General features: G+C 41.4%; 1 protein-coding gene and 1 gene segment (V, D, J or C); one reads left to right on the forward strand and one right to left on the reverse strand.

Annotated features, from left to right (window-relative positions):
* The first annotated feature begins 12774 nt into the window (after positions 1–12774).
* On the forward strand, positions 12775–14374 carry LOC134619907 (Ig kappa-b4 chain C region-like). The segment is given in 3 exon segments: positions 12775–12831; positions 13072–13177; positions 13871–14374. Coding segments are annotated over 3 exon segments (489 nt in total).
* A 902-nt stretch (positions 14375–15276) lies between these two features.
* LOC134619908 (uncharacterized) lies at positions 15277–23164 on the reverse strand. Its single transcript, XM_065470052.1, has 4 exons — positions 23113–23164; positions 22689–23005; positions 21578–21691; positions 15277–15630 (listed from the first exon to the last, which is right to left on the reverse strand). Exons 1-4 carry the CDS (start codon positions 23162–23164, stop codon positions 15277–15279), a joined length of 837 nt encoding a protein of 278 aa, XP_065326124.1.
* Positions 23165–26696: the final 3532 nt, after the last annotated feature.

Here is a 26696-nt window from a genome sequence, read left to right on the forward strand (position 1 = left end):
CAGTTGAATAACTATTAAAAAACAGATGATATAATATTTCTGTCCAGGTTGCAGTCTGCATGATGAACATGCTGTTGCAAACTCTGCTCCTCTCAGTGGAAATGCGCCTTCTCTTTCCTCTTTGAATAAAAACATTTGAAAAGTCAGTTTAATCTCAAAATTCACTGTTAAATCCGAAACACACCAAATAAAGAAAAGCGAATAGTTCAGTCTAACACATGTGCCAGTGAACCATTAAACGTCTGTAAAACTCTGCAGTTATGAAACGTAACTTTAGCCTCAGCCAAACTGATTTGCTCAGTTGTAAATAAAACAGCGAAGTAAACGTGACCCGACACACAAAACCTGAGTGAATTAAGTCCAGCGTTTAACCACTGAGAGCTAAAACTCAGGTGAGGTTTCAAAGCTGTGTGCGGTGATTGGACATCAGCCGCTGATAAAATGGCTTCGCCTATAAAGTGCTCTGTAAGGAAACAAGCTCCAGCAGCTCTGGGCTCGGGAGTAATACTATATTTACTTATCTTATGCAGAAAAATGCGCTGACATTGCGTTATATCGAGCACCGGCTGCCCAGTTAAACTGTGACGATCACCAGGTAACGTGGGCGTGTTTCTTGAATCAGCAGCAGGTGTTAAACAGCTGACAGGTGAGGAGGAGTATGCATGCAGGTAAACTGACGGTCTGTTGAGCTGATCGCTGGTGTCGTGAGAAACATGTCAGCTCGTTCTTTATGTTACAGAAGCACAGACACACAAGACCAGGCGGAAAGAGACGATCGTTCGGTGAAAATGAGAATCTGCGAATGCAACATGTGGAACACGGAGAGTGGAATATGTAAACAAACCGGTTAACGTAACCCCCTCGGTGCACTCTGCATGCTGACTGTTAGCAGAGCAGTGAAATCTCTGAAAACATCTGAGCACTTTTGCAAACATGTTCTATGTTGACAACCTGACCAGACATGTGAAGATTGCAGCGCGACATTCGCAGCTAAAACACTGTTAAAAGCGTAGTTGGTGACAGAAAAACAGGGTATTTTAAAACTACACCACCACCATTGCTGCCTGTGATTTGAAATGCATTCTGGGATACCTGGCTGCCTCAAGTCTACAGAAGCAATCGATTATCTAGGATCGACCTGTTTTTACTTACTTTGCACGGCAACCAATCAAATGTTAGAGAAGCTGCATGGGCAGCGTTAACCCCGCCCCCTGAGTTTGATGGGTGAGGCTGACAGATAAAATTAATTCATGATGAGAGCCAGGCGCCAGGACCGCCAAAATGAAATAAATAAATATATCATTAAATAATTAATTAAATGTGTCAATAATTAATTAAAATGTGAAATACATAAGTAATTAATTAAATGTGTCAATAATTAATTAATTACATGTGTCATAACTATTTATTTAATTAATTAATTCCAATTTTAATTAATTATTGCCACATTTAATTAATTATTTAATGGCGTATTTAAGTAATTCATTATGGCAGTCCTGGCGTTCCATACTGATGCTAGGGACTGTGTTGTTCTGGTGCTTTTAGATTTGACAGCTGTGTTTGATACAGTGGATCATGCCATTTTACTCTCTCATTTGGAGCACTGGGTGGGCATTAGGGGCACGGCACTGGCGTGGTTCAGGCCCTACTTGGCGGGGCAAACTTTCTGTGTCAGTCTCTGTGACCATGTGTCGTGCTCCGCCCCTCTCTTGTGTGGTGTCCCACAGGGCTCTGTTCTAGGCCCCCTCCTCTTCTCTTTATATCTGCTTCCTCTTGGTTCTGTACTGAGAAAGCACGGCATTGCATTCCACTTTTATGCTGATAACTGTCAGATCTATGTCCCTCTAAAGAAAAAAGGCACATAATCCACACAACCATTACTTCAGTGTCTTAATGACCTGAAGGCTTGGATGTCTGTTAACTTTTTAAAATTCAATGATAAAAAGACCGAGGTGTTGGTTTTTGGTAGCTCCACTAAGACCCCCAATGTGTATTTAGATTCCTTGGCCCAGTATGTTAAGCCAACTGTCACAAACCTGGGGGTCAAAGTGGACTGTGATCTGAAGTTTGAAAATCAGATTAAGGCAGTGGTAAAATCTAGCTTCTTTCAGCTCAGGCTGTTGGCAAAAATAAAGCCAATTCTTTCACGGCAGCACTTTGAGACAGTGATCCACACCTTTCTTAGCATTCGGCTGGATTACTGTAATGCACTTTATTTAAGGGTCAGCACATCATATATTACCCATCTAAAGAGGGTGCAAAATGCTGCAGCCTGTCTTTTAACTCGCACTTGAAAGTTTGAGCACATTTCCCCTATTTTAGCTTCACTTCACTGGCTGCCCATTTCTTTTAGGATTCATTTTAAAATTCTTTTATTTGCTTTTAAAGCTCTCCATGGCCTAGTCCCATCTTATCTCTCTGAGCTGCTTCAGCCTTATACACCCACCCGCTCTCTCAGGTCAGCTGATCAGCTGCTCCTGAATTTACCCAGGACTGGGTAAAATAAAATTATTTTTTAATTTTATTTTAGTTGTTTGTAGTTTCTGTGCTGTTTCATCTTGTTTTCTTTTTTAATATAGGGCTGTTTTAATTTTTATGTATTATGTGTTTTATTTATTTATTTTTTCTGTTTTCTGTTATTCTATTGTTTTTAACTTATTTTCTGTACAGCACTTTGGTCCTGTGCTGGGTATTTTAAAGTGCTTTATAAATAAAATTGGATTGGATTAGATCTTTTAAATGAGGCTGTTATCAAAGCTGTTCATGCTGATAGCACTATCTATAAAACCTCTTTCAGTAGCTAAATGATCACAGTCATTTATTTATAGAATGACAGTGGGGCAGACCAAGCATAAAAATGTTCACTATATGCTTATGATGTATTTTTTTACCAATTACAAAATTACTGAATTTTTCAATATAGGATCAATAAAGTCATGTAGATGATCAAAGTAAAGTCAGTTTCTAATCCACTGCCTGTAAAACGAGCTGGAATCCCTGACGTTGAGTGTCGGCATTAAAAATGAGCATTTCAGAAGTTTCACCATTTTTCTGTTGGTAGCAGAACATATCATTATCTTAATCTACCCTATGATTGGTTTTACATCTATGGGGGATGGAGATCAAGAACTTCTTTAGATGCAATAATACACACTATGTTTAGAGGTCAAAAAGCAATGCATATCACCTGAGAAACATACCAAAAGTGAAGTTTGGAGGGGATAAAATCATGTTGTTGGCCTTTTTTCAGCATATGGCACATGCACGCTTTATTTAATGAAAGGAAGTATGAATGGAAAATGTACCGAGGTATTCCTCATAATAATCTGCTGTCATCGACCAGGATGATGAAGATGAAACAAGGGTGGATGTTTCAGCAAATCAATGATCCCAAACACAGCCAAGGAAACTTTCAACTGGTTTTTGAGACAGAAAATGAAGCTGCCAGAGTCACCAAGCCAAACAGGTTATCTGAACCCAATTGAAAATCTATGGAGAGAACTAAAGGTCAGAGTTTATAGCAGGGGCCCAGAGAACTTTCAGGATTTGAAGACTGTTTGTGTCAAAGAATTGCCAAAATTTACATCTGAGCAATGCATGCGCTTAATTTCTCCAAACAGGAGGCATCATGAAGCAAATGGGATATTGCACATGAGATAAAGTGGCAGAAGTGAGCAGCAGTATAAACTGAACAGTATAAAATTCTGAGTGGCAGTTAGTACAGTATTGCACAGAGTAAGTTTTTTTTTTTTTTTATCCTAATAAGAGTGAAGTGACCAGTGCAGAGTGTACAATGTACTTGTGAAACTGTAGGACAGCTTCTGAGTGCATCCTGTGAAATTTGGTGTGTTTGTTTAAGTATTGTGGTTGAGATGTTGTATGGCTTGACAGACTCCTGTAACGTCTTCCAGATGGTAACAAGGAGAACAGCTGATGTGCTGGGTGGCTGTGGTCCTTGATGATGCTGTGTGCTTTGCGGAGGCACCGTTGAAAATAAATGTCCTGAATGGCAGGAAGACTCATGCCAGTGATGTGCTCTGCTGCCTTCACCACCCTCTGTAGTGATTTACTGCTGCTGGCAGAGCAGCTTCCGTACCAAACTGTAATGCAGCTCGTCAGCAAGCTCTTGATCACACACCTGTAGAAATTTGAGGTGATGTTGGCATTCATGCCAAACTTCCTCAGCCTCCTCAGGAAGTAGAGTCGCTGGCAAGCTTTCCTGATAGCAGTGTCTGTGTGATGGGTCCAGGAGAGATCCTCAGTGATGTTGACTCCAAGGAATTTGAAGTTGCTGACCCTTTCGACCTTGATGTGGATGGGCTGGTGTTCCCTGACTGGTCGTTTCCGGTAGTCCATTATCATTTCTCTAGTTTTGCTGATGTTGAAAGTGGTGCCTGTTATTTTCCAGGCACCACTTGTACAGCGCCATCACCTCCTCTCTATAGGACGTCTCATCGTTGTCTGTGATGAGGCCTATGATGGTTGTGTCATCCGCAAACTTGATAATGGTGTTGGACTTATGTTTAGCAACAGTTTGAGGGGATGATGGTGTTAAAAGCTGAGCTGTAGTCGATGAAGAGCATTCTTGCATATGTATTCCCTTTTTATCGGGCGATCGTGGCTATCGGGCCCAGAGTTGGGAGCTCGCCTTGTAATCGGAAGGTTGCTGGTTCGAGCCCCGGCTTGGACACTCTCGGTCATTGTGTCCTTAGGCAAGACACTTCACCCGTTGCCTACTGGTGGTGGTCAGAGGGCCCGGTGGCGCCAGTGTCCGGCAGCCTCGCCTCTGTCAGTGTGCCCCAGGGTGGCTCTGGCTACAATGTAGCTTGCCATCACCAGTGTGTGAATGGGTGAATGACTGGATGTGTAAAGCGCTTTGGGGTCCTTAGGGACTAGTAAAAGCGCTATATAAATACAGGCCATTTACCATTTTTCCAGGTGAGTGAGGGCGCTGTGCATTGTCAGGGTGATGGCATCCTCTGTGGCTCTGTTTCTCCAATAGGCAAACTGAAGAGGGTCCAGTGTGTCAGGGAGGAGCAGATCTGACCTTTGACCAGCGGCTCAAGGCACTTCTTGATGAGGGATGTCAGTGCAACAGGGTTTTAGTCATTCAGACAGGAGACCAATGATTTCTCAGGAACAGGAATGATGGTGGATGTTTTGAGGGATGTGGGGACCACTGACTGCCTCAGAGAGAGGTTGAAGATGTTGGTGAACACCCCTGCCAGCTGGTCTGCACACGCTCTGAGAAGCCGGCCTGGGATGCCGTCTGGTCCCGGAGCTTTGTGAGGATTGACCTTTTTGAAAGACCATCTCACAGTTTCTGTTCTGAGAGTTAGAGTTACAGCCTCCCTGTGCTCCCGAGGATACAGGATCTGCTCTCTGTTGTCTGCATCAAAACGAGCATAGAAGTTGTTAAGCTCGTCTGCGAGAGATGCAGTGGGCTGAACCCTGTCTTTGTTTTCCTTCTTGTAGTCAGTGATGCAGCGTAATCCATTCCACTGTCGCCTGGTGTCAAAGCTGTGGTAGCTGGACTCCACTTTGTCCCTGTAGTCCTTTCTGGCCTTTTTTATGGACTTTCGCAGCATCCACGGAGCTGATGGATATAAAGCACTGATTTCTTTGCATGTGTGGATTGGATGGGTTGTTACCAACATCTGGTGAGAATTTCATGTCAGCATCACCTTTAGAAATATGTATACTCATAAAAAAAGACATTTTCAGTACTTATTTTAACCACTGTATATTTTCTCTACTTGTTTCCTCTAAATACAGAATGTGATGTGACTATGGTGATGATTTTGTAATGTTAATGTTACATCTCATGTTTTTATTTAATGTCATTTGAACATTATTCAGGTAAAAATGTGTGATGATTCTGACTGTGCTGATATGCATGACAGGTTTGTGTTTCTGTGTGTTTGTGTTTGTGTGTGTGTGTGTGTGTCCTCGTTGAACTGCGTCAGTTGAGTTTCAGTTCAGTCTCAGGGTTTTTGTATGACGGTTTTTCACTGTGTGAACACCCACTGACTGTTTACACTGAAACCACCCTGACAGTAATAAACTGCTGCATCTTCAGCCTGGACTCCACTGATGGTCAGAGTGAAGTCAGAGTTTGATCCACTGCCTGTAAAACGAGCCACAGTCCCAGGATCTCTTTTGCTTACATAATGAATAATACGTTTGGGCATTTCTCCATCTCTCTGTTGGTACCAGGCTAAACGATGATCTGGACTGCTGTAATACACATTTGGACTTGTCGTACAGCTGATGGTGACAGATCCTCCTACAGTAGAACTCACTGCTCCAGGCTGAGTAACAAGGACATGACCTCTGGATTCTGAAATGAAGCCCACAAAACCATAAAGCTGCTTTATGTTTTGTCTCTGTATCCTCAGAGGGACAGATGTTGATAGAGGAGAGGAGTTTGATTCTCTGGACTTTACCTGTGAAGCAGCAGCAGAGGAGAGTCCAGATGAGGACGCAGATCAAAGTCATGTTTTTGATGAGGAGGATTTCTGTGGCTTCTGTTGTGATGAAGGACAGCTGTCAGTCATCCAGTGTTCAACTCTCAGGACTATAAACTCTCCCAGAGCACTGGAGCATGGTGCTGCTGATGCAAAGTGCCTCTCTATGGAAATGCTCTGAATCAAGGACATGTAATTATTTGTTTTATGCACTGTTTGGTTTTCATAATTATCAGCATCTGAAATGAAAAGGTTTAGCTTTTCAGTACCAATAAACAGAATAGAGCCCTTTCATCACTGTGAAAACAGATCCTTGAACATATTTAATAAAAAACTTTTAATAATTCTTGGTCTGTGATGCATTTTTCGAGGTACAAAGAAGATTTTGTTATCATTTTTAATGAATTTGCAAAGGGCCCTTGAATTCTTTTGTATTTAAAAGTGGAGTAGAACTAAACACAAAATAATCTTTAATTCTTCATCAGATGATGGTTTAAAGCAGGGGTCTCTAACCTGGGGGCCACATCAGCCCTACTTGTGGCCAGTATATTGACATTAAGAAATTAAGTGCAATGTGACCCTTCAAGTTGCCTTTTTTGTTAGGGAGGGTTTTTTTTGTTGTTCAGTGTAATGTTAAAATAAGTTCTTTGAAAGGCAAAAAATGATTTAACCTCCTAAGACCCAAACTCTTCCATGGCATGGATTTTTTGTTTCTCTTTGCTATTTGGGTTGATTAGGACCTGATGAATGTAAAAACAAAGAATTACCTGATTTTTTTTTAACCTGATTTTTGTTTCTGAGAAAAATGAGATCCACATATGAGGGCATTCGATTTAAATTTCAATAGAACAGTGGCAGTATAATGTCCTCATTGGTGGATATCAGGCCCTTGTAGAGCAGAATTTTGTATTTTAGTCTAGACAACCCAAACTATGATGTTCAGTTCAATTCAATTCAATTCAGTTTTATTTATATAGGGCCAAATCACAACAAAACTCCCTTTTAACAGGATGAAACCTCCAGCAGAACCAGGCTCAGGGAGGGGCGGGGTCATCTGCTGCGACCAGTTGGGGTGAGAGAAGGAAAACAGGATGAAAGACATGCTGTGGAAGAGAGACAGAGATTAATAACAGATATGATTCGATGCAGAGAGGTCTATTAACACATAGTGAGTGAGAAAGGTGACTGGAAAGGAAAAACTCAATGCATCATGGGAATCCCCGGCAGCCTACGTCTATTGCAGCATAACTAAGGGAGGATTCAGGGTCACCTGGTCCAGCCCTAACTATATGCTTTAGCAAAAAGGAAAGTTTGAAGCCTAATCTTAAAAGTAGAGATAGTGTCTGTCTCCTGAATCCAAACTGGAAGCTGGTTCCACAGAAGAGGGGCCTGAAAACTGAAGGCTCTGCCTCCCATTCTACTTTTAAATACTCTAGGAACAACAAGTAAGCCTGCAGTGTGAGAGCGAAGTGCTCTAATAGGGTGATATGGTACCACAAGGTCATTAAGATAAGATGGGGCCTGATTATTTAAGACCTTGTATGTGAGGAGCAGGATTTTGAATTCAATTCTGGATTTAACAGGAAGCCAATGAAGCGAAGCCAATACAGGAGAAATCTGCTCTCTCTTTCTAGTCCCTGTCAGGACTCTTGCTGCAGCATTTTGGATTAACTGAAGGCTTTTCAGTGAGTTTTTAGGACTTCCTGATAAGAATGAATTACAGTAGTCCAGCCTGGAAGTAATAAATGCATGAACTAGTTTTTCAGCGTCACTCTGAGACAGGATATTTCTAACTTTAGAGATGTTACACAAATGGAAGAAAGCAGTCTTACATATTTGTTTAATATGTGCGTTGAAGGACATGTCCTGGTCAAAAATGACTCCAAGGTTCCTCACAGTGTTACTGGAGGCCAAGGTAATGCCATCCAGAGTAAGAATCTGGTTAGATACCATATTTCTAAGATTTTCAGGGCCGAGTACAATAACCTCAGTTTGATCTGAATTAATAAGCAGAAAGTTAGCGGCCATCCAGGTCTTTATGTCTTTAAGACATTCCTGCAGTTTAACTAATTGGTGTGTGTTACCTGGCTTCATGGATAGATAGAGCTGGGTGTCATCTGCATAGCAGTGAAATTTTATGCTATGTCTTCTAATGATGCTGCCTAGGGGAAGCATGTATAATGTAAACAGAATTGGTCCTTGCACCAAACCCTTTGGAACTCCATAATGATGTCCACATATGTGGACGCCAGGTCCTAGGAGGTTAATATGAAGGCGATATGAGCAGAGAGTACAAACATGTTGAGGGATTGGCTGTGTTAATTCAGTGAGAGAGTCAAGAACTAATGTGTACACTTCTGTCTGCATGTTTATTTTGTTAAATATGAACAAAGGTATATCAGAAGTGCTGCCACGTGTCTGGTCAGAAAGAGAGGACCAATGTGTTTATTTGGTAGTTCAATGAAAGGCTTCAGTTAGTTAAATTGAGAAAGACAAATTTACGTTCACATTTGCAGTTTTGTCTTGTTATGCAATATTTGAAGTTTAAAAAACAAACAAAACACTACATTTTCAGAAATATTTGTGGGTGTTTTCTTGTTTGGTTGGGTTTTTGTACTACTTGAACACTAAATTGGCCCTGCAATGAGATGAATTGTAGTGTATTCCTGTCACTTTTCTAAATAAATTTTTGGTTAGTTCTTGTTTTACTTTGAAAGTAAAACCAGGTGTAGATTTTCCATGCAGACTGTCATGGTCCCTCTAGCTGTGTCTCAATTCATAGGCCGCATCTTTCGGAGGCCGCATTTGAAAGCCGATTACGTCACAGCCAGGCAGCGAATGCTGTCCCTGTTTGAAGGCTGCTCCAAATGCGGCCCACAAATGCGGCCTCCTTTTCACCAGATTTGAAGGATGGGTCAGTGTACCCTTCGTGGCCCAACCTATGCCAGGATTCATAGCACAGCGGTGGCTGTGGATAATTTTTTCGACAAAAATGGCAGATGGCTCAAGCGGTGCGGCTGAAGAGTAAACTTTTAAATGTAAGTATTGAGTTTTATGTCACTTGTTTATGCAGCGATACCAAGGGCGTAGATTTGACATGGATGGAAAGGACATGTCCCCACCAATATCCAGCGATTATTGAATTGTCCCCACCAATAATTTGATCTCTTCGAGTAAAGAAAAACAAACCCGATAAAAAGAAAAAAAAACGATCTGTCAACGTCTCATTCACCTAGCGGTGCAGAAAGAGTTAAATTACGTTCTCTACCGGAGTCCTACCTCATGTGACAAATATGGCCAATGTGATTGGCTGTGCTTTTCAGGGAGCTCTGTTTAGTTTTAGCAGCGGCAAGCCTGCGCTGCGAGGACCTGCAAGGAGGAGAGGAGGATGGCAGCAAAAAGGAAGAACCTGGATATAAGAAAGTATTTTTCAAAGAAACCTGTAAGGCACTTAAAGTCAAGTTCACTCATAAAATGTGTCCGTCATAATAACGTTACAGGCTATGCTATGCCATACATGCCAACCCTCCTGATTTTTCCGGGAGAATCCTGAATTTCAGTGCCCCTACCGAAAATCTCCCGGAGCCACCATTCTCCCGAATTTCTCCCAATTTTCCACCCGGAACTGAAAAACAAAACTGAAAAACCATATCCCAGATTGGCCCAGCCAATTCCGGTTTCCATAGATGGCCACTACTGCAGCTACTTAGTATTAATATTACTCTTATTAATCTTTCTAGGTCACAAAATAAAATTTTAACATATTTTCAGGTGAGAATGTAGCTGTGTAAACTTCAAATATCTGTGTTATTGTACTTACATTATAATCAATCAGCTTCCTTTTGTCCACCCTAAAATATGTTTACAGAACTATTTTTGCACTTGTTGCAATTTCAGCTGTCCTCGTGGCCAGATTACTCTTAAGAGAGACTTTTTTAAAGTCAACAAGAATTTTTTGAACTGCATAAATAAAGGATACATAAAAGTCACTGCCAAAAACTGATTGCGGCTTCTACCTTGTTACAGGAATGTTGTTTGTTGATGACTTGATATAATTCATGAGGGATATATTTGACTTATGTTTCACATATTATAGACCAACAAATTATTTATAGAAGTGTAAATACAAGCAATCGGTTTTTGGCAAATACAGCAAATCAGTTTTTGGCACAACACCTGGTCCTCAGGTGGACGCAGCCTCTGAATTTGGACACCCCTGGCCTGTCTCTGGTCGAACAATAATAACGGTGACATTTAACTTATTTTATCCGATAAATAAACATTGTAACCCCCCAACACCCCTCCCCCCCACCAACAGCCCTTTTGAATGTCTCCCTAATTCTGAGGTCTCAACGTTGGCAAGTATGTGCTAGGCTTTGGTCCACATCAGTCTAAAATTGTATATAACCATGACTAACGTGTTACCATGTCCACCAGGAGAGATTGGACAGTATAAATGTAAAACAAATATGCCAGCAGTTTATCTCAGTTAACGAGAGGAGAAGGCATGCGTTTGGCTCCTTCACATAGTGGACATTGAGTTGTTGTGGGGGGCACCAGTAGTCCATGTCTGTTGCTGTAACAGTAGTTCATGTTTAGAATAAAAATCCCAGCTCACTGATTTGATCGGGGCAACAGTGCCTAAAATGTTGCATAATTTTGCTAAGAGATCTTTTACTTTGTGGTAATCTTAGATGAGTAGTTTTATAGACAAAAACCACCAGGTCATTCAGTGTTCCCTTAGTGCTAATGTATAACAGATGTTGGTGTACTATAACTGAAGTAATGTTGTTAAGTCCTTAAAGTCATATTCTTTTATTGTCATTACTGTACTTGAAGCTATTTTTATTTTTGTATGATACCTGATTTATATGAAATATGGCCGAAGTAAACTAAAGTCTAAAATACTTTAGTCAGTCATTTGTTTAATAGTAATTTAACACTATATAATTCACATATAAAACTATGAATTGTAATTTTAAATGCTTTAAAAGCATGTAGAATAGCATATGTAGGCAAGTATATTTCTCCTTTTTTTATCAAGAAGCAAAGACAAAAAGGAAAAAAAAAAAGAAACAGGGCAGGGTTCGGTGGTTGAATCATCCGTCCCCACCAATGCCAAAACCAAATCTACGCCCTTGAGCGATACAAATGTTTAATAACAAAGAACATTAAAACATTACTGTTGGCCACATGTCGGCAAAGTTCTGTGACATTAGTGATGTTAGTAATTAAAGTCAGTAATATATCCACAAACAGAAGAAGCTGAAATGTAGAGAAGGTGTGAATGCCGCCTTGGTTTTCAGTACCGAATAATCACGGCATAAGCAGGATCCACCGCACTATTAGTGTTAGCTCGGTTATTTTGTTGCCTCTGTTCCGTGGTGTTGAGCCAAACGGACTAAACAGTTCACTCATTAAGCTAAATGAAAAGTGCTTTACAGGAGTCAAACATGTGGCAACTGTACCAGCTGGGAAGTCTTCATATGTAGTACTCCTGATAACACAAACAGAAAATACTCCTTCTGTTGCTGGTTTGTAGTAGTGTATACCACCTGAGATGTTATCTTTCTGTCTGTCCTGCACTTTTACTTTCTGATTCTCTCTGATTAATTTCAGTTCATCCCTTTGTTTGAATTTTCACTCTGACACCAACAGGATTACATATGCAGTCATCACAATGAATTCACAGGTATCATTTCAACCGGCCAACATGTTTTGAGAAAAATTGATTTTTTTATTTTATTTTTTTGGTCTATGATTCAATTCCCAATTTCAAGCATTTTTATTTTTTTATTTATTTATTCATTCGGGATCTTTAAGTCTTCTTCTGATGTACAAACTATGGAGCCCACTGGTGAGTCTAAAAGACTCTTTGGGAGGGAAATGGGCTGGTTCATTTATACTGCTTTTCTATTGTAGCCTATCTGAGCACTCAAATCTCTATCTAAGCATTGGGCTGCACACAAGCAGCTGTGTGCTTTGCACAAGCACTTTAAACTTTACACAACATGTCTCATTCACCCACAGAGAAATGCAAGAACTTTTTTCTATGCTTTTCCTATATGCTTTCTACATAACATTCACAAACATTCAGACTCTAATGGATACATTAGACTGATGCTTCTGACCTACAGCCACCAAGTGTAACTGTATTTAAACTAACATTGTATGATGATATTTGAAGAAGTCATATCAGCTGAGTCATGGCTGCTGTGCAAACAGTGAATTATGTTGTTGAGTTTGTTTGTTTCAGAGTCAGAGAGCCGTGTCTCTCTACAGTCAGAGGTTTTTGTACGGCGCCTCAATGAGTTTGTATCACTGTGGTGGACTTTTGGTGGAGGAACCAGACTGGATGTTGGAAGTAAGTCACATTTAAACCTGTTTTATTTTTAAAGCTTTTTTCTCTTAATTTTATTTTACTTGTTTGCTGGGTGTGGCAGGAAAAATATATTTTTTAAGTATAATTATGAAGATTTACTGAATATTAAAAATACATTTTAATCATTTTAAAACATTAGAATAATCCATAAGAAGATTTTTTTCAATTTACAATTTTAATGGCTGAATTTTGAGGGCTTGTAGTTTTAGTTCAGTCTGACAGTCAGAGAGCCGTGTCTCTCTACAGTCAGAGGTTTTTGTACGGCGCCTCAATGAGTTTGTATCACTGTGGTGGACTTTTGGTGGAGGAACCAGACTGGATGTTGGAAGTAAGTTTATTCTGGTTCACTATCAAATACTGTCTTTTTATTAAAGTTCATTTAAAAATTTAATTTCTGATTTTTGAATGAGAGAAAAGCACGTAACTCTGCAACAAGTTTGATGAAGGAATTTTTAATTATCCTCTTACGTCGTGGAGGGTTAATTCAGATCTGCTGTGTCAAAATGTTATGTCTACATTTCAGTCAAATTAAAACTGAAAAAAAAAACCCTCAAACAATAATATAAAGAAGAAGAACTTTCAAGTATTGTTTGAAATTAGTTTGTTTGTGTGAATTTTAAAAACTGCTTTAGATATACATGAAGAGCATTTCATTTCGCTGAATTAATTTTTTTATTCTATTTATTTGTTTCCAGTTAATATTAATGTAAGTCATGTACAATATTGATGATTTTAAACTTGTTTTGTAAATGTTGCCACATCTGCTTCTTTTATTTCCAGTGTAGTTTGAACATATTTCAGGTCAAACTGTGTGATGATTCTCTCTGTGCTGATATGCATGAGAGGTTTCTTAAAGGGAAGTGAAACAATGTGTGAGTTAATGACTGGTGGAGCAGAAAAAACAGCTGACAGAAACTTCTTAACGGAGAAAATCAGCTCTTACAGTAAAGGTGTCCGACTGTCTGTGGTTTGATTGACAGCTGTGTGCGCCCTATGCTCTAAGCTGATTGGTGTCTCCTAGGTGATACCCGTCCCATCCTGACAGTGTTGCCCCCCTCCAGTGAGGAGCTACAGCAGGGGACTGCAACAATCACATGTCTGGCCAACAAGGGCTTCCCCTCAGACTGGAGTCTGTCCTGGAAGGTGGATGGCAGTGGCAGCATCAGCTGGGAGGAGAGCAGGAGCCCCGTGGTGCTGCAGAATGACGGCCTCTACAGCTGGAGCAGCACCCTGAGGCTCCCTGCAGACCGCTGGATGAAGGTGGGCTCTGTGACCTGTGAGGCCACCCAGGGCTGCCAGGCTATGGTCTCAGAGCCACTGAGGAGAGTCCAGTGTTCCCAGTCCTGACCTGACTCAACCTGATACTGGTTTAATGCTCTCATTCTCAACTCTGTAACTGTCTCTCCATCTTTCTTTTTTAAGAACAAATAAAGACTAAAACTGTTATTTTCTTTCTCATAATGACAACATTCATGTTTTAGGTAATAAAGATGTTTTGCAAAGTGAATTTTGGTTGAATCAGACATTTTATTTTATTCAAAATCTACAAACCTGCACTTGATGAATATATTTTTTATTTACAAGAATTCAGACCAACTCTGCACTCCAACATGATGTCTTTATTTTACACTGGTAAAATAAAACACAGGCTGAAAGAACCATTAAGGAGATCTGCATTTTGGTAAAAGCTGAAAAAGGAGTTTTAAAATTGTACAAGTTATTTTTATGTTTATTTAAATTTACATGAATGTGTGTGGTAGGTTGTTGGTGGTGTTGCTCACCTGTACGAGACAGACTGGTTCATGAAGCAATGCTGGGAGCTTGTTGCCATGGAAACAATCTCACCAGACTACAGAGCAAGTCTAAAGAAGAAAGAGTCTTTAGTTTGTTCTGAGGAGAACTCACAGACAGGAGAGTCAACAAGTACAAGGAGTGATTAGAAAGAATCTGAAGTACAAAGTTTTAATAACAGCTTTTTCACTCATGTTCATGTTTGATGAGATGTTTACAGTAAAATCTTAAATTCACAGGTGTGTTGTTTTTATTTTGACCCTCACTGATCAGGAACATTTTCAGGTTTCTGTCGTCAGATCTTTATGGCTTTATATAGATTTAGTGGCTTTTTTTCCACTGTTAAGGTCAAAGGTCATTACTAAGATTGATCTTAGTTTCTGTTACTGGCCAACGTTTGTTCTTTAGTTAATTAAGCACAATATTTGTGCTGAATGTCGCTGAGAGAAAATCAGTGTGTGTGTGTGTGTGTGTGTGTGTGTGTGTGTGTGTGTGTGTGTGTGTGTGTGTGTGTGTGTGTGTGTGTGTGTGTGTGTCCTCAGTGAACTGTATCAGTCTCTGCAGTATCTTCCAGCTGCAGCAGTCAGTTCAGTTTCTGTTCAGTCTGACTGAGGGAGGTTTTTGTACGACTGTTTTTCACTGTGTGAACACCCACTGACTGTTAGGATAGTGAAGACTCTGACAGTAATAAACTGCTGCATCTTCAGCCTGGACTCCACTGATGGTCAGAGTGAAGTCAGAGTTTGATCCACTGCCTGTAAAACGAGCTGGAATCCCTGAATATCGAGTGCTAGCATAGTAAATGAGCAGTTTAGGAACTCCTCCATCTTTCTGTTGGTACCAGGCTAAATAGTGGTTGTTGTTATAAACATGAACATTCTGACTGGTCCTACACTTGATGGTGACTGTGTGTCCCACAGCAGAGCTCACTGCTCCAGGCTGAGTCACTGTGATCTGTCCTCTGGACTCTGAGGATACAGAGACAAAAACATAAAGCAGCTTCATGGTTTTGTGGGCTTCATTTCAGAGGGACAGATGTTGATAGAGGAGAGGAGTTTGATTCTCTGGACTTTACCTGTGAAGCAGCAGCAGAGGAGAGTCCAGATGAGGACGCAGATCAAAGTCATGTTTTTGATGAGGAGGATTTCTGTGGCTTCTGTTGTGATGAAGGACAGCTGTCAGTCATCCAGTGTTCAACTCTCAGGACTATAAACTCTCCCAGAGCACTGGAGCATGGTGCTGCTGATGCAAAGTGGCTCTCTATGGAAATGCTCTGACTGGCTCACACAAGTAGTTTGATCAATCTGATGATGCGGTTTATTATAAAGAGAGAATTTTTCACAGCATATTTGTCATTTTCACACAAAATTTTCAGAAACAGTCTGAGAATCTGAAGGCTGTTCTGTTGCAGAGAGCATTTTCTGAAAAGGTTGAAAACCACGTATTCCTTTAGAATTGGTCTAAATGATCACCTGTATCCATTTCTGTCTTGATATAAGTGGTGTTTTTCATAATGAAAATGTCTGAGGAATCACTGAATTATCTGATGAAGATTTAAATGTTATGAATACTATGCTGTATACTTCAAAGATATGTTAGAGCTCTCTGTCACCACCATATTATGACCTACGGGGACATCTTTTACAAAAATGGTCTTCTTCTCTTCAGCAGTGTTCAAATAATTGGAGAATCAGTTACAAGGAGCAGTGAAGCTGTTATGTTCAGTGGTGGCTAAAAACCATAATCAAACACTTTATTTGGATTTTTTCTTTTGGCTCCCTTCTGGTCGATTGTCTTATTTTGTCAGTGCAGAATGATGAACTTCAGATTGTTTGAAAATGGTCTTATAACTATTCACATGTTGATAGGCAGCAACAGTTGCTTCTATAAAATGGTTGCTGTTGTCAGCCCTCCTTTGCATTGTGTTAATAGACATCTGAATGCAAACTGCCAAACTTCTGCTTTTATAGAGGTGCTCCCACTTGATGATGATCAATTAATCAAATACATCTGATTATCCACACCTGACTTATAATTACCTTCTTAATTCCTATAGTAAGGGTGTACTTAGTGTTTTACACGCTGCTTCTGCATTTTGACTTAGTTTTTGTTAAATACTGATGATATGTGTAGATATTAGTCTGTGGTTGTATTTACCTAATTTAAAACATGCTAATGTCTTAAATTATGTTTATTGTGTCCTGATATAAAAAATCTTAGAACTAAAAGACAGTGGACTATTTTTTTTGTCATGATGATACGTGTCATTATCCGAGGATTTGTACCCAGTGTTCTCGATACTGGACTTTTGATTCTGGTTTATTTAATATTCTCAGGCGAATTTCCTAGTTTGGGTTGTTATAGTTTTGATCTCTCTTTGTGTCTCCATTTGTTATCTAGCCTTAGGTTTTCTATTTTCATTCCCTGTCCTCTTGTGTCTAGTTTCCTCTTGCACATACAAACAGCAGCTTCCAAAAAAATGGCCCCCAAATCATTTCCTGCCAGCTTTATATACTCTGAGACCACGCCTCCTCAATTCAAACTGGCCTATAAAAGAACTGCAATTGAAGTGGGCTTCCTCTTTACAGGAAAAGCAAGATGGCTACTACAGAGGTAACTTGCAAACATTTTGCTGCATTAGTGCTTCCCAACATCTACCTATGCAGTGTACTGTAATCTCTACTGTTGTAGTGCAATCAACCTCCTCCCAGCATTTTTCAGGCCTAGTAAAATCGCTCAATAAAATGTGATGATCCCAAAATCCTATTTTAGGGTGCCAAACGATGTATCAGAATTCAGTACATGTATCAAAGGACCTAACAACTGTTGTTGCTCTGTTTACTAAGGTAATCAGGATTTAATACACTTACACATCAGGAACTGGCATGCTAGAAGAGCAATCTCTCTACTCTACATAATGTGCACAAGTAACTGTGAAATTTCTGCACTTTAATTTCTCTAGTCACTTATAATCAGATCCGGACTAGAAAGTTTGAAACTCAGTAATCCATATACACCTTTCCTGTGTTTGTGATTTTTGGAGAGTCATGTAAATATATATAATTTGTAAAATGATTAGAAAGGTCGCACCAATCACCACCATAACTTAAAAACACACTGAAGTTTTTCAGACAAAACCAGCCTGACTGTTTAATCAGGTGATGTCTGCGTTCCATCGCTGATTCCTCGTAGGTGACACAGAACCTCGCTCTGTACGTCACTGAGCTGGAGCTTGGCACATGCTTGCTGGAGGAGGGCGCTCTTTCACCCCTCACTCTCTGTCGTTCCAACGCAGCTGTAGGATGAAAGGGCAGAGCACGACGTACACCCTTGTTGTCTTCCTCAACATCAACATTGAAATCTTTTAACCCTTCAGGTTATTACTGTGGTCCTGGAATCTTCTTGTGATGACTAGCAGGACCACAAGTGGCACGACTCTCTACCTTAACTGCTGTCTGCATTGTTAGCTGTGTGTGGACTGGTCCCTGCTTCCCTCTGAAGATTTCTCATCTGCACCCAGTCTCAGTCTGGAGTTTCCACTCTTGGGATGATTTCTTCCAGCAATGCTCTGGCTACTGCAGCTGTATCTCCTTAGTGGAAGGAAAACTTCTAACCATTTTGAAAGCATATCAACCCTCATTTTACCTTCTGTTCAGTGAACTTTGCTTATGGGATATCAAAAGCTTATCTGTACCACCTGTACATGAATTGTTAGTCACACAAATCATAAAAAAAAATCAAAGAAAAATTGCCAAATAATTTGAGAGTAAATCTGCTCCAGGTCTGTAAACCTGTGTTAGGAGATGAAGTTAGTGTGGTTTTCATGTTAAGTCTCTTTAACTCCTGGTTTCACCTCTGCACCCACACTATAATTGCCTAGAAAAACAGAATCTTTGAGTTAATATAAACTAAACATTTACAAACAACTGTAGGTCAGAGGAGTAATAAGGCATCCAGCTCTGCAGCCATAAGTTTGTCATGTGCATTGGATTTCCATGAACCATTATAAACACTGCTGTTTCCATAAGGTGCCCAAATGATGGATCATCCCATGTGTTTATTCAGAAATATTGTAAATGCTGACTGATCTTAAGTAATGTCACTTACTTGTTTTAATGTTACGAGTTCAGCAACTTGAGCTGAGTAGTGATATGATAATGTGTCACGGTTGAGGCGTGTGGAGTTATGAGACAACCCAAATGGAGGCACTGGGTTTGATGCAAGTGAGCTTTATTTAGAAATGGTGAGAATACAGACTGAAGGACAGAAACTAAGAAAAACCTTAACTAGGAAAATCTAACAAACAAACCTGAGACCATAACTCACAGAATGACATGCAGGTATACGCAGGAAAACATGCAGGGTGAAACACAGGATGACACGCAGAGAGAACACAGCTGGGAGGAATCAGAGCTGACAAGACAAAGGGAAGCAAAACCGGACACACTACACACAGGACGGGGACTATCAAAGTAAAACAGGTGTGAAAGAAGTAAAACTAGTTTTAAAACAGTATATTTTCACATTGTATACACATTTCCCCCACTGTAACATTTGGCATTTTCTCAGCAATAAAATTCGATTCCATAACCAACACAGAGCTAGTAAAACAGTTTCCTTCACAAAAAAATCAGTGAGACAGAAAGTGGCAGCTAAATGATTAATTCTGCAGGGCTCAAACACTCATGTCAACCTTCGCCGCTCCTACAAAAACAAACATTCACCCTTTTTTCACTTTTTGGGTGAATTAGGCATTAGTGCTAATCCTAAAATAGGTGCAGTCTTTAGTATTAGTTGCAAGTCAGTCAAAACTTGTCCCCATCATCAGTCCGTCACAGTGCAGTTACATGCATTCATGCTAATCATTGCTGATAGTGGAGCCTCTTGTGAACTGTCCCCCCCCTCAAAAAAAAATAGGCCTAGTTTAGGACATGTCCAAGCATAACTGTTCTCTTAGAAAGAGAAAGCAAACCAAAACTAACTGGCAGGATCGACTTTGTATTAAGGAAACCAAAAAACATCAGCTAGATAAATCACAGAAACATTTTGCTTCCTGGTGGAACAATATGGTGTAGGGATTAGAACTTCAGGTGCCATGACATGCAGTGCTGCATTCACTCCTCCTGGCTTTAATTAATTACTGACTAAGTCTGAAATCAGACTAGGTACCACTACCCCTTCATTTCCCTCACATCATATTTACTGGTTGCCCACAAGTGCTGTAGGACAGCAGTCCCCAACCCCCTGGACCAGGGACCAGTCGTTTGGTACTGGGCCGCGAGAGTTGAGGCTTGGGTGTGAAATTTATGGTTTTTAGGGTTTTTATCAGTTTTTATTGTTATTTTTTAAAATCGTTTTTATTATTAACTTGGTTTTCCTGGGTCTTGTCTCGTGTGTTATGAATAAATCTTCTTTTTTTGGTACCAGTACTGTTTTTATTTTGTTGTATTTACGCGCGACACTTTAAAGTCTGGTCTGTGAAAATATTGTCGGACATAAACCGGTCCGTGGCGCAAAAAAGGTTGGGGACCGCTGCTCTAGGATATACACACACAATTCTGGAGACTCTGGGATCCACTGGCATAGGTTCACCATTGGTTCAGCAGCGGCACAGTTCATACAAGACTAATGTTCACTTTTAGATGCTTCCTAAACACTTTATTGCAATGTTTTATCCCTGAAACGTGAATTTCTTCCCTTGCACTCAGTTACGTACAGACCCAATCAATTTATGTACCTTTAAAATAAAAACATGTAAAATGCTGTCATGTAGTTTACAAAGCAAGTTTGTTCCCATGTAATCGTCTGTTAGAGTCTCCACTATTTTAACCCTCAACAATATTCTTATTCTTATATTCACTTTTGTTATGATCAAGTCATACGTCCCTAGGATAATAACAATCAACTAATTTACATATCAACTCATAACTCACGAAGTTGACAGGACAAGAGAAATGCATGTTTAAAATATTATCACAAAGGAGAATTTCCTTCATACAGTAAATCACTTGTGTTGCTCAATCAGCATGTAACCCACTCCTGGGTAAGTACACCTCACTCTAGGTTCGGGGAGGAGCTGGACATGAGTGCGATTAATCAGAATACGCAAAAATTTCAGTTAACTGTGACTTTAGTTTCAACAAGTAACAGTTTCACAGTAAAACAACAACTAGGGCCCTTAAAATAAAAATAGAAATAAAATGCATTGTCCTTAATCATTGAAATTGTCCCTTTGAAAGTATTTGTTAGGTTGCAGCCTTATAGTTCAGTTTGTTCCTCAGAGTTTATAGAGGGTTTGTCAAGTCAAAGCACAGATCGGATGAGGGAATGATCTGTAATGGTCTGTCAGTCAGCAAAAAGGTCCAGTGAAGTTTCTCGCTTAGTGTTTTTATAGTCTAGAGTGCACTCTTTTTGTCTGTTCACTGTTGCCAGTCGGGGTGACTGGTGGAATCCTACCAGGTATCAGATAAACCATTGGCCGTCTGACTGGTTGTGCAGATCTGGATCCTGGAAATCACACTGGGAGGCTCGCCATCAATTGGAATCACTGGTCTTTCCTCATGGAGCTCATAGCTCACCAAAAGACCTGACCGAGACACGTGGAACACTATTAACTTAGCCGCCACCTCTGCTGACTTCGGCAGCTCTGGCTAACATGCACTTCAGTCTTCAACAGTCTTAAACAGAGAGGACTGAACAAAAGCTAAATGAAACAGTGAGCAATGAGCACAAGCTGAATCTGGTCACAGGAATAGCAGGGGCAGGAACAGGGCAACGAAAGCTATGGCGAACAGGAACACTGAAATAAAAGAGATAATAATCAGAGTGGTCCGCGGAGTAGTGAAGGCATCCAAGATTTCAAAGTTGAGAGGTCTTTCATGGTTGCAGGTGGAGATTAGCTGGAGGAGGAGGTGAACTGGATTGGGTGAGTACAGACTGCGATGTGGGTGCGCAGGGAGGCAGGCAGGTATGGATGGCGGTTTGCGTGAGTGAGCTTTCCCAGCAGCAGTGTGATTATGGGGAGAGTTGGCAAGATGTATCCAGGCGCCGACTAGAGAGCAGGAAAAGATAGTTAAGCAAAACACGCTGAGGAACACAAGACAAACATGAGAGGCAGTGAACTGACTATGGTAGGCAGACAATCTGGCGAAGGTTCATTGTGAGCGCTGGTTATGAATACTGCTGGAGGAATTGCCAACAGGTGAGGAGCAGGGAGGAGCGAGGAAGGCTCCACCCAGGTGAGGAGAGACAATGCTGTGGAAAATTACTCAGACTCACCCAGATCATAACAAACTCTCTGTCATATGGGTGTCTCTGTCTACCGCTCACAGTGACTGGTGCTGGTCAAGCTGAGAGGGCAGTAGCTTTTTTCTGGTGGTTTGCACATGTGCACTGTGGATAAACCACTGGACTTTCATAGTAAATTTGTAGGAGACCAGTGTGCAAGGCAAGCTGCTGCTTACTCAGCTTTCACTGCTCTGAGATCAGTTATTGAAACACAGCTAGCATCAGCAAGTAATCACAAGCTTTCTCTTTTTGAAGGAAACTTGTGTTCAATTGTAACTCAAGAATTTGTTAAACTGTGTGTGTGTGTGTGTGTGTGTGTGTGTGTGTGTGTGTGTGTGTATGTGTGTACGGGTTCGTACTATCCTGGTGGGGACCAAAATCTGACTTTTACTATCCTGGTGGGGACTTTCTGCACCGTGGGGACCAAAATCCAGGTCCCCTCGGGGTTGAAAGCAATTTTCACACTCAAAATGCGGTTTTACTGTCAGGGTTACAATTAGGTTATGGTTAGGTTTAGGGTAAGGGTTAGGGTTAGGCATTCATTTTTAATGGTTAGGGTTAGGGTAAGGGGCTAGGGAAAGCATTATGTCAATGGGATGTCCCCACGAGGATAGCAAACCAGACATGTGTGTGTGTGTGTGTGTGTGTGTGTCCTCAGTGAAGTGTATCTGCAGTATCTTCCAGCTGCAGCAGTCAGTTTAGTTTCTGTTCAGTCTGACTGAGGGAGGTTTTTGTACGACTGTTTTTCACTGTGTGCACACCCACTGACTGTTAGGATAGTGCCGACTCTGACAGTAATAAACTGCTGCATCTTCAGCCTGGACTCCACTGATGGTCAGAGTGAAGTCAGAGTTTGATCCACTGCCCATAAAACGAGCTGGAATCCCTGATTGTTGAGTGCTAGACCAGTAAATGAGCAGTTTAGGAACTCCTCCATCTTTCTGTTGGTACCAAAATAAAAGATGAGAGCTGCCAGAAACATAAACATCCTGACTGGTCCTACACTTGATGTTCACAGATCCTCCCACAGCAGAGCTCACTGCTCCAGGCTGAGTCACTGTGATCTGTCCTCTGGACTCTGAGGATACAGAGACAAAAACATAAAGCAGCTTCATGGTTTTGTGGGCTTCATTTCAGAGGGACAGATGTTGATAGAGGAGAGGAGTTTGATTCTCTGGACTTTACCTGTGAAGCAGCAGCAGAGGAGAGTCCAGATGAGGACGCAGATCAAAGTCATGTTTTTGATGAGGAGGATTTATGTGGTTTCTGTTGTGATGAAGGACAGCTGTCAGTCATCCAGTGTTCAACTCTCAGGACTATAAACTCTCCCAGAGCACTGGAGCATGGTGCTGCTGATGCAAAGTGCCTCTCTATGGAAATTTGTTGATTCAGTCCAGTGCATGTGCAACATAGTTAAATAAGGTTCAAGTTAAATCCCGTTAAATGGGACATTAGCATCACCTACTGTTGAAAATGTCACCCTGGAGTAACTACCAAGGGCAAGGAATTCTGGGTATTCCTCAGAGTAATGGAGGATTCCCGTAGAGGCAACGAATGTGCAAATGTGGTGGACAGAAAAATCATGTTGCTAGCTGTAACAGTAATACAAGTTGATCCAGTTATCTTTGGTTAAACATTATTTGCTGTGGGTTATTTTTTTCCATCCTTATGTTGGGTTAAACGTTCTTTTATGTGAGACTTGTTTATCAGTAAAGAGACTCTGGAGTATAGCTAGCTAACACTGATGCCGCTTTTTCACACAGAGCCCACGCTGATTATCCACAAGAATTAAAACCATTCTACTTCTTGCCCTTTGTAATGAATGCAGGTATGTGACTGTGCACTACTGTCTGTGAAGGTTCTCAGTCATCCAGGTCATCGTAGTCAAAGGAGTTTGCAAAGAAAAGCGTCTGGACTTCTTTAAGTTGCTTGAAGACGTTTCACCTCTCATCCGAGAAGCTTCTTCAGTTCTAAGGTCAAATGGCCGAGAGTCCCAGATTTAAACCCATTGGGAGTATCCCCCCAAAGAGGGACAAAGGACCCCCTGGTGATCCTCTAATCACATGAGCCAAGGTGTGAAAGCGGGTGTGGGACCTAATCAGCCAGGGTTTCGGGTGAGCTCATTGTGAAACCTGGCCCCACCTTGTCATGTGAATTCCTGAGGTCAGATGGCCCAGGATGTGAGTGGGCATTAAGGCGTCTGGGGAGGGAACTCAAAACTGGATTAAACCACCGCCTCTGTTCAAAGATGGTCGCTCACAGTGGACATAGATGGCCTCTTTCACTCCTCTTTCAAACCATCTGTCCTCTCTGTCCAAAATGTGAACATTGGCATCCTCAAAAGAGTGACCTTTATCCTTTAGATGCAGATGGACTGCTGAGTCTTGTCCTGTGGAGGTGGCTCTTCTATGTTGTGCCATGCGCTTGTGAAGTGTCTGTTTGGTCTCTCCAATGTAGAGGTCTGGGCACTCCTCGCTGCACTGTACAGCATACACCACGTTGTTAAGTCTGTGTTTTGGAGTTTTGTCTTTCGGGTGAACCAGTTTCTGTCTGAGTGTGTTGCTGGGTCTGAAGTACACTGGGATGTCGTGCTTGGAGAAAACTCTCCTGAGTTTCTCTGATACACCGGCTACATAGGGGATGACAACGTTGTTGCGTCTGTCTTTCTTATCCTCCCTCGCTGGTGTCTGATCTTCTTTTCTGTGCCTCTTTGCTGACTTTATGAACGCCCAGTTAGGATAACCGCATGTTTTGAGTGCTTCCTTTACGTGTGTGTGTTCCTTCTTTTTCCCTTCAGGCTTAGAGGGAACATGTTCTGCCCGGTGGTGTAGGGTCCTGATTACTCCAAGTTTGTGTTCCAGAGGGTGATGGGAGTCAAAGAGGAGGTACTGGTCCGTGTGTGTGGGCTTCCGGTAAACTTCGATGTTGAGGTTGCCATTCTCTTCAATGTGCACGGCGCAGTCCAGGAAAGGCAAACAGTTATCCTTTGTGTCTTCCCTGGTGAACTTGATGTTTTTATCCACGGCGTTAATGTGCGCAGTGAAGGATTCCACTTCTTGTGTCTTGATTTTGACCCAGGTGTCATCTACATATCTGTACCAGTGGCTGGGTACTCTTCCTTTGAAAGAGGGTACTCTTCCTTTGAAAAAGGTTTCAAATGGGAATAGAAAACCGATCGTTGCCTATGACATTCCCAATATGCGCTGGCATGATGTCGGGGCAGCATGAGTACACGCAATTTTTTTTTTGCCGATGCCCGTGATGCCGCCCCCCCCACCACGATGCCGCCCCGGGCAACCGCCCGTGTCGCCCGTATCTAAAACCGCTACTGCGTATATGGCTCAACTCCTCTAACGGTCCACCATACACAAGCATAGGTGAGCCCATAAATGGCAGGAAGTAAACATTCCTTACCAAATAAGGAAACCAGAACCTTACATAGAATGTGCCTGCAGTTAAACAGTATAGCTAATAGCATCCCGCACCATCCTAGATCTAGGGGAGGGACTATTACACTCAAGAACTAGAAGACTGTTTTATCAGCATGATTGAAAGAGAAAATTACAAAGGAGAAGAACTTATCTAAAGCATATCATCTGTCAAAAATGGTGGAGCCAATGTAATCGCTGCCAGTGTAGCTGGGCCACCAATGTTAATTGATGATGTGACTGCTAATAGAGGTAGCAGGATGAAGTGTGAAGTGCAAACAGCTTTACTCCCTGCCCATATTCAACCAAGTGCTGCTAAACTTACTGGACAGTGCTTCACAGTGCAAATGGATAATGACCCAAAGAAAACTGTCATAACCAAGTCTATGTTGGCAGTGTGTTGATGTACAGTTAAAATTGCAAAAATCTGTCTTCATCCAAAAACATGTGAATGTAACTGCAATGGAGGACCAACCAAGACATTCTCAGGGAAAGAAATAGGATATTCTTCAATGGTCAAGTCCCCCTCCGAGCTGGCAGCCAGTATCAGCAGCTCCGACCAGACCGAGTCCTTTTTTCTCTTTAATATATGTTTCTTTGCCCACCTTCTTTGTTCTTGTGTTTCTTGTTTTTGTTTTCCTATTGTGGACTGCTGTCCCACACAATGGAGCTCAAAATTTTATGGACAATAATGTTTTTTATCACATTTTTTACGGCATCTGTGTCCGGAGAGCGCATGGAGATCTGACCTCCCATTGTTTACAGCAGGGATCAGCTGTTAGCCTTCGGGGCCTCCGCTGTTCTGCCTACCGCCGAGTGAGCCAACATCCCCCACGAGGAGAAGAGGAAGAGACGTGGTACTCGGGCCGGTATCAAACGTCGCAGCAAGGTTAGGAGATACCAGCCAGCGATTCCATCTGTTATTATGGGGAACGTGAGATCGCTCCCCAATAAAGTGGATGAATTGGTAGCTCTAACCCGACATCAGAGGAGCTACAAGGGGTGCAACGTGATGTGCTTCACAGAGTCGTGGCTAACTGCGCTAACTCCAGACTCACACATAAACATAGATGGTTTCCATCTGATCTGGGCCGACAGAACAACAGAGAGTGGTAAGAAGAGAGGAGGGGGTCTGGCTGTGTTTGTGAACGATAGATGGTGTAACTCTGGGCATTTATCTATCAAAGAGACGCTATGCTTTAAGGACATTGAGCTGCTAGCGGTTAGCATGAGACCGTACTATCTACCGCGAGAGTTTACACACGTGATTATGATAACTGTGTATGTCCGCGCTCTGCTAACACTGCAGCAGCCTGTGAGGTCCTGCACACTGTAACCAGC

Source organism: Pelmatolapia mariae, linkage group LG22 (genome assembly GCF_036321145.2).
Source record: "Pelmatolapia mariae isolate MD_Pm_ZW linkage group LG22, Pm_UMD_F_2, whole genome shotgun sequence".
NCBI classification, from domain to species: Eukaryota; Metazoa; Chordata; class Actinopteri; order Cichliformes; family Cichlidae; genus Pelmatolapia; species Pelmatolapia mariae.